The following is a 15778-nucleotide window of genomic DNA, read 5'->3' as shown; positions in this document are numbered from 1 at the left end:
AATTTAAGTCATGTCACGAGTTGAGCATTCAAAAGCACCTATATGGTCTAAAAAAATCAAAAACATTGTTTGTGTTCAAGTGTTGAAAGATACGATATAAATGGATGTAAAACGCGACCGAAGCCAGATACGAAAGCCATAATATACATATTTACCTAACATACTTGTTGAGTATACTGCTTTTTTTACTACTATGAATCCAAATATTTATGTAAGTTCATCATTCCAGTATAGAAAAATTATATACAAAGATGGTTCATAACTTTTGAAGAATTCTGTTGAAGAGAAACAATTGATAATTATTCTTGAAAGAGTTTTCAACCTGTTGAGTGTTGCTAGACATTTTATAAGAGTAAACCTAACCGATAAATTAATTCTAATCAGTCCGATAGCAACTTCATACTCACCGCTGCCATCAGAATTATTTTTTGTATACATCATAAATTTTTCTCATTCAACGGTAAATTATTTTCATTAATTAATATATAAAATAAAGATGTTATTTTTTTAATTGGTGTAATATAATATGTATACTTAATATATTTTATCATACAGTTTTTATACAAGTATAAATTTACATATATCAAAAATGTGCAAAACAATTTATCTAACAATACTTTTATACATTTTTATATTTTTAATAACCTTATGGTACATTTTCAAAATGACACGAACAATGAAACATAAAACAGATAAATTAATTATTACGATAGCATATTATTTTTTATGGATTTTTTAGTAAAACATATCTATATAAAACATAGATTAAAATGTACAAATTCAATATTTATTTTGAAAACAACATATCATTATCATTATTGCTGTATTTTGATATTACAATATTCTAATAATATAAAATATTAATATTGCTCAATAAATTGGAACACTGATTTTAACTACATTTTATGGAACATTGGGAAAATACAGGTTATTAATATAATATAATATAATCATTAGATAAAATAATATCAATATAATCTATGTATAAAAAAGATCAATTCATATTATGAATTTAATACAAAGTAGATTTATGTATTCCTTTCATGTTTTATAGTTTAAAGATTATATCAATATGTACTGAATAACACAATCAAACTATTCCTCTTCCTTTATCCATATTTTAAATCCCTAAAAACATAATATGGAATATGTATAGTTTATAGATAATACAAAAATACTAATTTCGTAACTAAAAATAATCTAAAACGCATACACAATGTCATATAAGACAAAAAATAAAGATTATATATAAAGCAATATTGGTGCAAGAAAAATAATAATATAAGATGCGATTAAAGCTTTATTTAACAATATATTTGATCTCACGCAGTTCATTCCGAATCATTTTTCTTAAGAGACTAGCATCTTTTTAAAAATTGCTTGAAGATGAGAAACTTTATTATGTTCATTAAGTTTTAATACAGTATGTTATAATTATAAGAAATATTAAACAATATAATGGAATAGATATTTTTAGTTCATTTATACACAAACAGTGTCTTTAAATTATTGACAATAAAACTTCACCCTTGTATCAATTGATAGTTGAAATGTAATTATTTAGCCAGTAATTTATACGCAATTTTTCCATGCGAGACCTCCACATGACATGGATATGATAAAATACAATATAACGATGATGACGATAGCCAGAATGACATAGATTTTGACATTTTTCCAAAACATGGATCTTGCTAGATTTCTTGATGTGTCGCGGAACGATATAGACTGGAAAAAGATTAAAATAATATATATTTTAAATCATAGTTATTTTCGAACGTTTTGATAATGAAGACTCACATTATTAGCGAGATTCGCTGTTTGGTGGACCAACAAATCTAGGCGTTCTCCTCGTAAAGTTACATTATCTAAAATTATAAAATATTATCTTTTAATCAAAATTTTCACTAGCAATATTATTTACGGAAAAAAAAATTACCTATGTTTTTCACCATTATACTTTTGAGTTCGTCAAGTTCTCCGTGTACTCTTGAAATTGTGTCAATATCTCTAGATTCGCTATAGTGTTTCATTTCGTTGGCAAGAACCCTTGAAAATTCACTATTCATTGCATACGCAATAGCCGTAGTTGCAGTTTCTCCGAACGAAGCATTGAATCTTCTTTTTATTTCATAAAGAAACAGGAACGCACGAGACCTTTCAAATTGCTATAATATAAAACAACATATATCATTTACTCGAACATGTAAGTTTATTCAATATTAATTAAATAATTTGTAGCTCAGAAAAAATTGCATATGTGGTCGGTGGTTTTAATTTTTTGTTGATAATGATACATTCACAGAAGGTCATTTGTAAAATATATGGTGCATTGAATGTTAATGACCACATTAAGCATGACGAAATAAATATGATGTTTTTGCTTTTTATATTTTAGTGAAACATTTTACGATGATGAGTTAACTTCTCATAAACTGATAAAAGAAGGAAGGCGAGACATGTACTATGTTTATACCAATTAGAACAATTATATATAAGATAATATTGGGAACATCATAGATGCTCTGCTACTACTATTTTTTTTATGAGTTTGAATTTGTCACATGTGTGGCAGGAACCTGAAATTCTATATGACTTCAGTTTTGTTTCGAACATAGAATACGAACGTTTCTTTTAAATTATTTTTATATATCCGCTTTATTTTATTTTTTAAATGGCAGATATTTGTAAATTTTAAATGCGTGTAAAACTATAAAAAATAATTGTGACTACATTTTAATAATAAAAAATCATTTTAAAATGTAGAGTAGTTCAGAAATTATCGCGATTTATATAACCCACTGTATTTATCTAAGACACCTTATATTTTCGACCGCTACAAGGTATATCCTTAAAAAATATTGCGTGCTTGTTTTGTGTTAACTAATGTACAATGCAAAAGTGATGATAAATTAATACAAAAAAATAGTTAATTTAATTAAGTACTTAGGAGTATATGTATATATAAATATATACTGATACTAAATTTAATTATCACTTTGAAAATATAATAAAATAGATTTCTAAAATAATTTTGTTTGTGGGTGACAATAATTTTTGATTTGGTTAAAGGTGGGAGACAAGGGCGAAACTTTTTTTGTAGTACAATGTTAGAATTCTGTTCATTTACACTAATCTATTGTCATAAATATTTCCTAATTAGAGTGGGAATCAACTTTACTACTTCAATACTGTTACAATTAAAGCAACGTCGAATAACACACATTTGGTTATAATGTGTCACATTATAATTATAAGGGATGTATTCTTAAATATATCCAATAATTAAATACATAAAGATGAGTACTAGAAGAGAAATTCTGTACAAAGGTGTAAAAGTATATATTGAACTAACTTGAAAAATATTAAAAAGAGAAAAAAGTAATTTTATAAAATTATTAAAATTTCACAAAGAAAAGTATATTGCTGATTTGCAATTAAGTATAAATTATATGTTAATAGAATACATATGTATATTTTGAATGAATGTATTACTTAGCTTTTAGCTTAAATAAACTATACACAATAGAAATCATATTCTAATATAAGATAACATCAGTGGCGGGGGTGAAGCAATAAAAGTTGAAATAGTAAACAAAACATTCTTAATAAAAGTAAAATATGCGCTATATACGATATTATATCGACAAAAGATAAGTTGACTAAGTTACATACATAAACATATTTAAAACAGGAATTAATTTTATACTGGGTCCATATAATTAAATTTGACTACCTAAGGTAAAAAAGTACACTCACATCGTCAGTTATACAGAAATAGATAATATTGTTTTCACTTATGTAGTGAAAGAGGTAGCTGCCATGGGAATATGTCAGTTTGTCGACGTGCGGAGATATCTTCGACAGTATCTGTTCTGTGACTTCGGCGAAATTTCCTGCGCATGACGCATGTTTCGCTAGCACGACGGTGTTCCTCGATATTACGCTGTACAGTATTGGCATTGTGCAAGATCTGCCATATTAATAAAATATAAAAATGACATATTTGTAAAATAGGTAAACATTATTATAGATAAAAGAAAAAGCGCACTTACTTTTTGCCACAGTGTGACTAACACAAAACCGAGTAATGTACGATAACAAAGTGCAGGATGATTAACGCGGAATGACGTCTCGACAACAATAAGCGGCTGATGTCAGTGCTGCCCCTCGAAAAAAACTTCTACGACGATGACATCTACTGTTACACTATTTTCTCGTTAGAATCTAATATACTCATAGAACGATATATAATAAATTAATAGTCACCGACGTATATCGTATTTTAAAATAATGTTTTTTGTATCTGCGGGGCCTGTTTATATTGATATATAAATTTTTATTATGGCCAAAACTTGGCGGCGCTCTAGTAACACGGGCGTGACGGGTTTTTTTAGCTCGAGTGGCAACCCTAGTGGGACTTACAACGGCCGGTTGTGGGTCCGGAGTGCTGATCCGCGCCTCTTATATATAAACCATGTAAATAACTTTAATCACCAATACAAACATTACTGCATCGGCTCAATCTGTGTCTAAATGCTACCTGTCACCATCCCATCGCCAAATATCTAAATACCAATTTTAAGTAATATAAATTTTAAAGTTGTAAAATTTGAATAATAAAATGTCTCAAAAAATATTCAACCTTAAGTGGTAAAATTAGAATACTTCATTTCAACTATTCAAGCTCATATAGTGCCACCAAGATGTAATTTCAGCATTTTCCAGAGAGGGCAAAAGTTGGCCAGTCAGTAGTTGATATTTTATATTTCGATTTCATTAAGATTCACAGCATTTTATTAAACGACGTGTATTTTTCTGGCGAAATTCGAGGAGACAGATGCTCCCACCTGGGCCAGGTGACCTGGCCCTTCCTCAAATGACACCCCGGTTTAGAATTCACGTCAAAAGCAATAAAATCGTGCCGTCGTAGTTTTAACGCTCGGTTATCTAGGGTTCATAATAATACTTTTTATAATAATATAATGACTTATAATAAGTGAAAATCAAATGAAGAATATCTAAACCGAAATTTTCTCAATAGGAGAACTCAAAAAACTATTATCCCTTCTCAAAAGGCAAAAATCCACGTTAAAATGAATAAAATCGTGCCGTCGCAGTGGGAGTGCACTTTCTGACTTCTGAGAAGTAATAATTGATTTTGTGCCAGAAATCCATAATAATATCGGTAAGAATAGCTATCATATTTTTAAGACATTTATACATTATATTTAAATAAATAACGATAAGAGTGTAAATGTATATCCATTATCTTTATATCTCGGTGAAATCTTTTACTTTGCTTCTCGCTTACTGCACTCAAATTTTCAGAAAAGAAGTGCTGATGTGAATGAAGGAATTATATTTTTAAACTCATATCACAGCCCAAGATCTTGAATTTTTGGACATATCTTCAACAATGTACTTATAGCTTAATTATTTTTATTTTCAAGAAAGCTGGTTACAAGTTTAAATGCTTTCCACGCCTCTTTCTCACATTTATCTCCCAAATTTTCATTATTCATAAGTTTTCTGATGTCGAGTCCAACAAAACATGCCTTTCTTTAACTTTGGCTCTGACAAACCAGGGAATTGCTTATAGAGATACTTAAAACATTCTTCTTCTTTTGGCAAAGCCTTGACAAGTTGTTACATAAGAAATTGTTTTCGGAGCAATAATGCATTCTCTCTCAATATTTTTGCTACCAGGATGTCATGTATTTCTGATTGGCCATACTTTCTTGATATAATGCTGCTCTCTGGCACAGCTATCTTATTCAAGACAACTTACATCACATGTCTGTGCTATTAGTATTTATATCAACACCGCCCGCAAATATGATTTTATTTGACTCTCTTACTAAAGTTTAATTTTGTATTTAAATATTCACTTTATTGAGCTTTCTAAGTCGTGAATCTTAAAACTATTTCCATTAAAATAATTTAAAAAATAAAGATTAATATAGAAATATTTATTTCATAAATAATAATAAAAAAATTGAATATTTAAATTTTTACTTACGAGTATTTAAAAAATAATGAATATTCATGGCCGACTTTTTTGTTGTCATTGTCAAAAAGTACCGTGCTGTCAAATAATCGTGTGTCGATTCCAATCATGTTTGAAATTCCCGATGATTGTACCATTGGAATCGATAATGTTTTCCGTGACACTTAACATCTTTGGCGACATTTCATAATTGGCGTTGGTTCAATCAGCCGCACTTAATTGGATTACTTCCGTTTGCGGCGTATGTTGTGAATTTACAAACATATTTACCGAAATTGCACAACTTTTCACTAAATTTTGCGCGATTTAACAATCAGATTTATAATAATTATACATTTAATAATGTTTTCATTTTAGAATGGACATACTGATAGCCGGGTTTGGTTTTTTGGTCATATTTTGCACAGTTTTGCTGCCATGGTTCTACTTCATGTCGAGTTTTATGCTCGTCACTATATTTTCTATCTTTTTTGGAGTATCATCGGCGATTTGGGCGCATATTTATCTATCTTCTCAACACCAAACACCTTCAGGATTATTAGAGAAGGTTGAGAAAGATCTTCAAGTATTAAGGGACAATATTGGGGTATGTATCTTATTGTTTTGATTTAATTTATATCAATACATGATACTAAAATGTATATTGTATTGTTAATAGAATGAACCGATTAAACTTGCGAAACCGTCAATCACACAACAGCCTCATTTACCAGTTGTTTTTGGTCGAACAGTTGACGGTTTGTTACAGCAGCTCATTGAATTGGTTCTGAGAGATTTCCTATTCGTGTGGTTGAAAGATTACGCTTACAAGCCCGATGTCGTAATCGATCACTTCAAAGAAGATCTATGGGGAGCTGTGCAAGATCTATATGAAAGAATATCTAGAATAAACGTTGATAAATTAATCGCTTGTGATATGATTACCAAGATCACCATGCACTTTGAGAAGATACGAATAGCTAAATCAACTGCGTATGTATTACGTTAATAAAATTAATATCATAATTAATTCATAATATATTCAAATCAATTTCAGTATTGAAACAAATAAACCTGCCATTTTTACTATTGCGCCGTACTTATCGTCAGCTCAAGGAGAACTGCAATATATCAGACAGTTGAGCGAACTTTTCATTATGTTTTTACTTCCGAGGTGCTACTCGCTCGCTCCGGCTACTCATTTGCTTCGAGAAGTTCTTGCATGCAAAAGTATTAAATTACTTATTATGTTTTATATTACAGTTTGATTTATAATAAATATATTGAAATGTGTTACAGTTTTATATCCAGTCATTCAAATGGTCACTGAGCCGGATTATCTAAATCAGAAGATATTGAATTATTTAGAAGCACAGCATGCGGCGGCCGCAGTTCATAATCGTACACTCGAGTATGCAAAGAGTTTTGAAGATTTTCTAAAACTCATACAGAACTGTAATGATGTGGCAAAGTTAAAACAAATACGGTTAGTCGTTGATTTACATTATTACTGACATACCCCAGTTATATATCCTTCAACATTTTTCCATTAAATGATTTTTATCTGCCAGTACAGAAGCATTTATTTCCCGAGTCAATTCTTGTTAGTTTAAGCAACTACTCTTGTGACTATAAAAATAAGCCAGTTAGAATCGATTTAACAACCAACAGTGTTCCATCACACATTTTAGGTGAATCTAAATTCATCAACGGCATAATAGAGCTACCAACCTTGAGGTTTAGTTTGTATTGTTGTGATCTTCTACGTTTTATTGCATTTAATAACTCAGCTGGATAACTGGTAGCTTCTTCTTCGTCCGTTATCTTGTCACTAGAGTAAAATAAACATGTTACAACTGACATAATCTCATAAACTTTTTGAATTTCATTATTTGTTGTATGCACTCAAAGTACATCTATTGAAAATAATGTAATGAAAATGGTGCTTGTTAATGCTATTATGTACTCATTCCCGCAAAGCCTTTTGGTAGTTTAGTGAGTGTTGACGAATATTCCGATCCAGGCTATCCCACAAAAGCTCAATTGTATTCAAATCAGGTGATTGGGGTGGCCAAATCAAATTTTTTAATAATCCTTCTTCTTCTATTGTTTGTTAAGAATAAATATTAAAGATCCTAAGCCCAGATTAAAATTTAAAACCTATAACTATTGAGCATTTATAGGTAAGGATATGTGTAAAATTTAATTGTGTATATATGTTTATTTTATTTTAGGTATAATATCGTAACTGAGATTATGCAAGCGACCACGCTACAAAACGTCAATAGAGCCAGAGGAATCGAAGTCGACGCCGGAGCTGAAGGCACAGGCTTAGGACGAATGTCTTCGAATACTGTCGGAGGGGGAAGACGTCAAATTGCAGCTGCTAGAAAGCTCAAACGATACATATCTCAACTTTCTTATGCAAAAGGTCAATGTGAAGCTGCATTGACGGCTCTCGGATGGGACGGGCCATTTCCGATACACGATTTAGATAATGCAAAAGTATAATTTTAATTTTATATCAAATTTTCGAACTCTTCTGATTATTTTAATTTATTTCTTAAGATTCTTCCATTGAGCACTATCTTGGAAAGCGTTTTGGGTCGACGGTACTTATCACTTTTTTTGGAAACTGTATGTTCTCAAGGACTTGTTGGATACTGGATGGCTGTGGAAGAGCTACGATCTAGTAGACGAAGCAATTGGCATCAATTGGGTGCTGAAATATTTTATACGTACATAAGATCGCCTAGTGCCGAGATTAAAGTTGATAAGGTAGATTGGATGTGTGAAACATTTCTTAAAACTTTATTATATTTATTTACTTTATTATGTTTTTTATATAATCAATTAAGGAAACACGGAAACGAATGGAGGCATTCTTATTGGGCGATAAAGGACCTGAAGTATTTTACGAAGTGCAACAAATGGTGCTAAACACGTTACATGACAAATACTATCAGTCATTCTTATTGAGCGAGCAATATAAGAAACTGCTTAAAGCATTAGCGAGCGATGAAGAAAATACAGGTAAATAAATAAATTCATAGATAACTTGATTTTGGTTTCAATGTTTAATATATACGTTTATTTTGATATTATTTTAGATCAACAAATCGTTGAAAGTTCGCCTATGGAGGAAAGGCAATTATCCGGTGATTCGGTATCTTCAAATGATAGTGCTATCGGTACTTTGAATGTTGGCGAGCATTCTAGCTACGCTCGTAAGAAGTTAGATCAACTTCAAGAGAGATTGGATAATAAGATGCAAGCTTTGCAAGCGTTGCAAGTATCGCTTAAACCAGAATCGAAAGTATTAGAAATTTTGCGTAGAGAAGTTGCAGGTTTGACTGAAGAACGGCATCGAGTGGAAGCTCATCTAGCAAGAGCTCATGCATGGGCCCAACATTTAGGAAAATGGCGAGCTACTGTTCATAATGCTGAAGTTAGTAATCTTTTTATATGTGTATATTAAAATTATATAAACAATCCAATACTTTGTATTTTATAGATCGATGCGGATACTCAGCTTCCACAATTTGTACTAGTAGTTCATAGTGACGAACCGTCAGGAGAAGATTCTACCAGTAAAGAAGGAATATCAACCGGTTGGGTGCTGTTGAGAACTTTGGCACAATTTCAAGTAATTTAAATTCTAAATACATTTTCTTAATACCTTATATATTATATTTAACTGAATGTTGAGAGTAACATCAATATATGCTGATGCTTACCAATATAAATAATATTTGCACGGCTTATCTTTCCAGTAATGAAATATTTTAAATATGTAACAATAAATACGCAACTTGATATGATACAATATGATCATTTAGTTTTTTTTTTATATATATATTAAATATTTTAAGGAACTACATCGAAAATTACGACCTCTCTGTTCTGGGATCAAAAATCTAGAACTTCCGTCTAATTCGTTCAAGTTCCTTTTTACGAAAAACGATAAGAACTCACTCGACAAAGCCAAAATGCAGATCCAAAAATATCTGGAGTTCATATTGGAAGATGAGCATTTGAATCAAAGTGAGGCAATTTACGAATTTTTAAGTCCGAGCTCCGAGCATCTCAAGCATAATAACGTATCGCCGAAAAAATCCAGGTTTTCATTCTCGACGCTCTTTAAAAGGTATTGTTATTACTATAAAATACTAGACTTGTTATTTTGATTCTAAGTTTCCATATTGTAACAGTAATGAAAGCGGTTCTCACAATTCGTACGAGAAAAGTGAACAAACAATTCGCGAGTCCGGGGAAGAAGATGACATTTCGTCATATCTCGACGGTGAAAGTGGAGAAACTGGCACTAAGACCGTTAGTTCTGGAAGAGGAATTCCAAACGCAGCTAATGATGATATTAAAGATGCTATTGCCGAACCACTCTATGGTCTTATGGGAGAAGTTTTTGATATGAGAGGCGTTTTCAAATGGCTCCGAAAGACTCTTATTTCGTTTGTGCAAATTACTTATGGCAGGACAATAAACAGGTATTTGTTAATGTGTAATTTTTATTCAAACAATTTGTAACTTGTGATTTTTTCAGGCAAATTCGCGATACAATAACGTGGGTATTTTCTGAACCAATGCTTCATTATTATATTACGATTGTTATCAAATCTTGGTGGCCCGGTGGAGTACTGGCAAAACCTGCTGAGACTCGATCACAGCAGTTGAAGGGTAAGTATATGACAAGTCTAAAATTATTACAAACAGCTTAACATACAAAAGTCAATTGAGTTTCTGTCGGTTGCTCTCTGAGTATACATTTCTTTAAATTTTTATTTTTTTTATCGAATCACTGAAAACTTTTGGATCTTTTCTTTTCTTATCAATACTAAAAATTTTGATACATTTTTAAATATTTGTTTTTTTAGATGAAACAAGAATATTGGCACGCAAAAAGTTCATCAATAATATTCCTGAAGTGTTGAATAGTCTTATGGGTGCTCAATCTGCGCAAAGAGGAGCTCAAAAAATATTTGATACATTGCAGAATCATATTCAGAATAAACAATTGTTTTATGTAAGTATTATTTATAATTACTTATGCAACTTTTGGAGCACTTTCAAAAAAGTTTGAGAAGTTTGTATTTTAATTTTTTTGTTGAATCATTTTTTTCTTTTTCAGGATCTCTTTGAGCTGTTGCTAGTGCAAGTCTTTCCGGAATTGAGACAGCATCTTTAATATACGCACATGTGTTTCTGAATAATTTAAATAGAAAATTTTAATGTTAGTAAATCAAAAAAAATGTTATTAGTAGGCCAGTATAAATAAACTTGTGATGATATATGTTTATAGATGAAATTAGATTAATTGAAAATTGCATATTGGAGCGTTCATATTGTGTGTTTATTTTTGGTATACACACAGAATATGTATGTATTTTATTAATATCGGTAACTTCAAATCATCCAGTACCTGTCGACTCTTTGCCGGCACTTTACTATAGCTGTTTTCATTTATTCGCTATCATTTTCGATTTATGCACATGAGAACAATTTTGTTTTTACTGTTGTTTGATACATCTTTATATTAGTTATTATATAACATATATATGATGTAAATTGATAATTGAATAATGCACACAAAGCTGTGCTTTATTTTTTAATACTTCTCTAAGGAAAAATATGTGATTTTATCGATAATACAGTATTAGTTGGATCAAGATTTTAAAATTTTATATTTTTCTAACGTTTATGATCTCGAATCAATTCTGGTCTTTCACAAAGTGAAATATTGAAATTAAGGTAACTCTATTTATTATGAAATATTATTTGATTCACATTCCATTCTATTTTGTTATATTACAAAAGAAGTTATTGTGTCTTGTTACTGTATTAGATTGGTTCTTATTTGATACAAAGGTGAGTCAAAAAAAAACACTTCGTAATTTTAAAAATGATAGGTATGTAAGACTTAATTAATTAATAACTAAACTGCCAACTTACGGGAAAATTGCTTGGTTTTTGTTTGATTCACTTTTGTATGTTTCAGGTATGTAATGTGCCATAGTAACTTTAAAATGAAGTAATGTTTTTTCAGCTACTATTTTAATCTATGGTATGAATTTATATTAATTTAACCGTTTACTGTGCTTCTCTCAATATTGTGTTAATGTCAATTATTTACATTTTTATAAATGAAATAATTTATTTCATAGGCATATCCACGATTTTAATAATTAGAAAAATAATTATTTAGTTTGTATCAAACGGTACAAATTTTTATTTGTTGATATTGTTTATTTATTTTATTTTAAATCATGAGCATTTCATTCCACCGTTGAATTAAAATGATAAGTGTTATTTGAGTAGCATATTTATAATACACATAAATTTAATAAATAAAAAAATATTCTTGTACTTAGTAGGTGAAGTATTTTCCACATAGTGGATTCTTATTTAAACTCATAAGAGGGTTTTATTAAATTGATTTATATCCTTCAATCAATTATTTTAAAATGTTATTCATTGATTACATAAAAAGGCATATCAGGCTTTTTTGATAGATAAATATAATCACATTTCTAATTGCAACATCGACTGACTATTGCTTGCACACTTACTTACGATTTTATAACAACGTTGATATATGCGTATATAATTTGATATGAAAGTTTTATATGTACGCTCTCTCGCATGATAATAAATTTTACGAAACGTATGATTCTAATATCGAATTGAAACGAACCCCTTAAATAAGCTCACATATCGAACTGAGTCATGAATAATGTAAAAAAATACGTCTCTATAAAGCCAAAGACTATATTTTCTGAATAATGTGATTTTTTCTCGGTTTAAGTCTAGGTTTAATATGAAGCATGTCAATATATAAAGATAATAATATTGTGTTACACTATATAATGTTATGTCAAATGTATACATGCTTTTAATGTATGTATATAAAGTGAAAACTCTTGATGAAAAATGTATCTATTGAAAATATTTGCTGTTGAGATATACATATATAATATAAATAAATAACGATGCTGGAATCCAAGTCGTTTTATTGTTAAAATTAACATTTATATGATGAAATTTGTACAATATTTGTTCATGTGAAAGTGAAAAAATAAAGTGAATAATATAGTATTAAATAAAAAAAATATTTACATAACAATAAAATAATAAAAGATATATAGTAGACCCCTCAATTTGGGACGTGCTATTTGGGTGTCCTAGTAGACCCCTCAATTTGGGACGTGCTATTTGGGTGTCCTTTACTTGTGAATGAGCCAAAGAGAGGATATCGCAAAAGTCTGTATGATTATTCTCCAGTTCCCCAACTACACGCACCAAAATAGCACATCCCCAATTTACCGTGTTATTGGGGGGTCTACTGTATTTAATAAAAAATATATTTTTAATACATAATATTATATATTTTGGTATTTTCCTGTAACCGGGGGCCATTTTTATGTTCTTTTCGGCTAAAGTTTTTTTTTATTTATAATGTTAAAAATAAAGTTTGCCTCATACCAAAAAATAATTCTTACAAGTGATTTTTATTTATTATTTTAATATTAAAAAATGGCCTCATATAACAGAAAAGTACTTATATTTTATATTATATTTAATCCATTGCTCGAGAAATTAAAAAACAAAGTTAAATATATAATATAATAATAAACATATATCATTGACTTGACAGTGATTATGTCCAGCTAGTCAATTTTAGATTTACTTATTTATTTAACAGAGATCATAATTGTATTCTGCACGTAATTAAACAAAAAAAACTAAAATAACGTGTTTAACATAATTTTATAAAAAATCAAATAACATTAAGAAAAAGTAATAATACTGTAAAAAAATACAATCAGATTTCGGTGTTATATTATATTAATGTCTAATAAACAAATAATTTATTATGAGAAATATAACTTTATAATGAGCAAGATTCTAAAATGCATTTATTTTTATAATTAAATAAACAATATATGTATATATACATATATTTAAATAATTAACAGTAAAAATATTGTTTAAAAAGTATTAATAATAATTACAGAGGTCATAAAATCATATATATCCTAAATAAAAAAATTAACATTGGTCATATATATCTTAAAATTGACATAATCATTATAAAATAATATATGGTAAATCTTATTATCGTTGTTGCATAACAAACTTGTCTACATCAAGGCCATCTTAACAACACAGTAAGTCCTAACCGAAGCAATGCAATAAAGCCGGCTACCCATACACTTGAGAATTAACTATAAAGTAAAAATAACAGTCAATAAAATTAAAGTACAAAATTTCTGATACTCCGAAGACCTCACAAAAGTAAAGAAGGACTCAGTTTCTTCCCCTATACAATAAATAAAATAATGAAGTGCAAAAACAATGTTACAAAACTAGTATACAAGTTACTGGGGGGTCCATGTGAGCGAGAATTTTTTTGGTATACACATGAGTGGACCCCCATTCACATCAAGTCATCATCAACATTCAGATATTCGGTAAATAACATAATACACCTAACACAGATTGTGTGTACATAATACTTATAATAGACATAGAAATTATTTTTTGATGTTTCACTAATAAAATAAAAATATACATATATATTGGAATGAAATATCCGCATTTTTGGTGTTAATTAAATTATAAACCATAACACGACATATATTTTTTTATTTTCATATATCTTCTACTCAACATGTCCGAGGCTTAAAAGAAATGCAGACAATATAGCGTAGATTATTTGAAGTTCGGCTTCATTCCATCCCTGTCGGAGAAACATCTCCCCATTTGTGCAACAGAGTTTTAAGCAATGAAGCTATAATACCGTTTAAGCTAGAGGATCACCTGAGAAGGTGCCACACTGATAAAACAAAGATTCGACATACTTCAAAACACAAAAAAACTTCGAAGAGAACTTCACCGGACAGTATGTTTGCTTCAATGTTAAAAAGAGATGATGATGGTTTGCAGGTGTCTTACATTATTTCATAACTTATAGCAAAATCAAGAAAGCTTCATATTATTGGGGAACAGCTGATTTTGCAAGCTTGCACATGATGTACTCAAAAGAAGTTTTTTGAGCGACAACACAGTTCAAAGATGTATTGATGAAATGAGTCACAATGCGGAAAGCTTTTTGTGTAATTATCTGCAGACGAACCATTTCTCTATTGTACTGGACGAGTCAACTATACTTGGTAATGAAGCACTATTCTTTTTTTTTATTTGTTTTGTTATGGACCAAGAAATCCATGAAGAACTGCTCTTTGCGAGAACTTTGACAACAGACACTAAAGGCGAATCAATAGTCAGTGCTTTGAAAGATTATTTTCAATTATTTAAACAAGATTCGTAGCAACGCATTAAATTTTAGGTTATTTGCGCAGTTGTGTGAAGAAAATGACGAGGACTTTCATCGATTACTCTTTCACACTGAAATACGCTGGCTCTGGACTAAGGTTTTTTCCACCTTTTGAGTCTGTTTTAGAGTTTATGGATGCTAGAAATCTCATTTTGAAAGAACATTTAATTAAACGGAAGCCAGATATTAGCTATTTAACATATTTATTTACTAAATTAAATGAAGTTAACTTTCGGTTACAAGGTGACAGTCTGAATTTAACATAAACAAAGTACATCATTGCAAACTTTTCTTACTAGAATTAATCTATTGAAGCAAAGCATCGAAAGACATGAATTTTCCCATTGACAAATGTCCAGGATGATGATGTTTTGACCTACGTTCAACATTTAAATGTTCTTCACACAGACTTCAAAACTAGATTTGAAGATGTTTTG

The 15778-nt window shown here is 29.8% G+C and overlaps 2 protein-coding genes across 2 annotated transcripts; one reads left to right on the top strand and one right to left on the bottom strand.

Moving 5' to 3' along the window:
- Window positions 1–1282: 1282 nt before the first annotated feature.
- On the bottom strand, window positions 1283–4277 carry Vamp7 (Vesicle-associated membrane protein 7). The gene is made up of 5 exons (XM_088206169.1): window positions 4056–4277; window positions 3760–3973; window positions 1940–2168; window positions 1801–1868; window positions 1283–1728 (listed from the first exon to the last, which is right to left on the bottom strand). Exons 2-5 carry the CDS (start codon window positions 3961–3963, stop codon window positions 1573–1575), a joined length of 657 nt encoding a protein of 218 aa, XP_088062295.1. The 5' UTR covers window positions 3964–3973; window positions 4056–4277; the 3' UTR covers window positions 1283–1572.
- Window positions 4278–6069: 1792 nt separating this feature from the next.
- Window positions 6070–13002, top strand: snz (sorting nexin snazarus). The gene is made up of 15 exons (XM_088181580.1): window positions 6070–6251; window positions 6368–6596; window positions 6669–6982; window positions 7047–7219; window positions 7289–7475; window positions 8224–8494; window positions 8558–8767; window positions 8848–9022; window positions 9100–9437; window positions 9504–9635; window positions 9862–10136; window positions 10201–10494; window positions 10551–10684; window positions 10882–11030; window positions 11136–13002. The coding sequence occupies exons 2-15, from the start codon at window positions 6369–6371 to the stop codon at window positions 11190–11192; spliced, it is 2937 nt and encodes a 978-aa protein (XP_088037706.1). The 5' UTR covers window positions 6070–6251; window position 6368; the 3' UTR covers window positions 11193–13002.
- The last annotated feature ends 2776 nt before the right edge of the window (window positions 13003–15778 follow it).

The sequence above is a fragment of the Plectrocnemia conspersa genome, unplaced genomic scaffold (assembly GCF_051122295.1).
Source record: "Plectrocnemia conspersa isolate PC_06_02 unplaced genomic scaffold, ASM5112229v1 ptg000002l, whole genome shotgun sequence".
In the NCBI taxonomy this organism is placed as follows: Eukaryota; Metazoa; Arthropoda; class Insecta; order Trichoptera; family Polycentropodidae; genus Plectrocnemia; species Plectrocnemia conspersa.
This window is presented reverse-complemented; position numbering and strand designations above follow the sequence as displayed.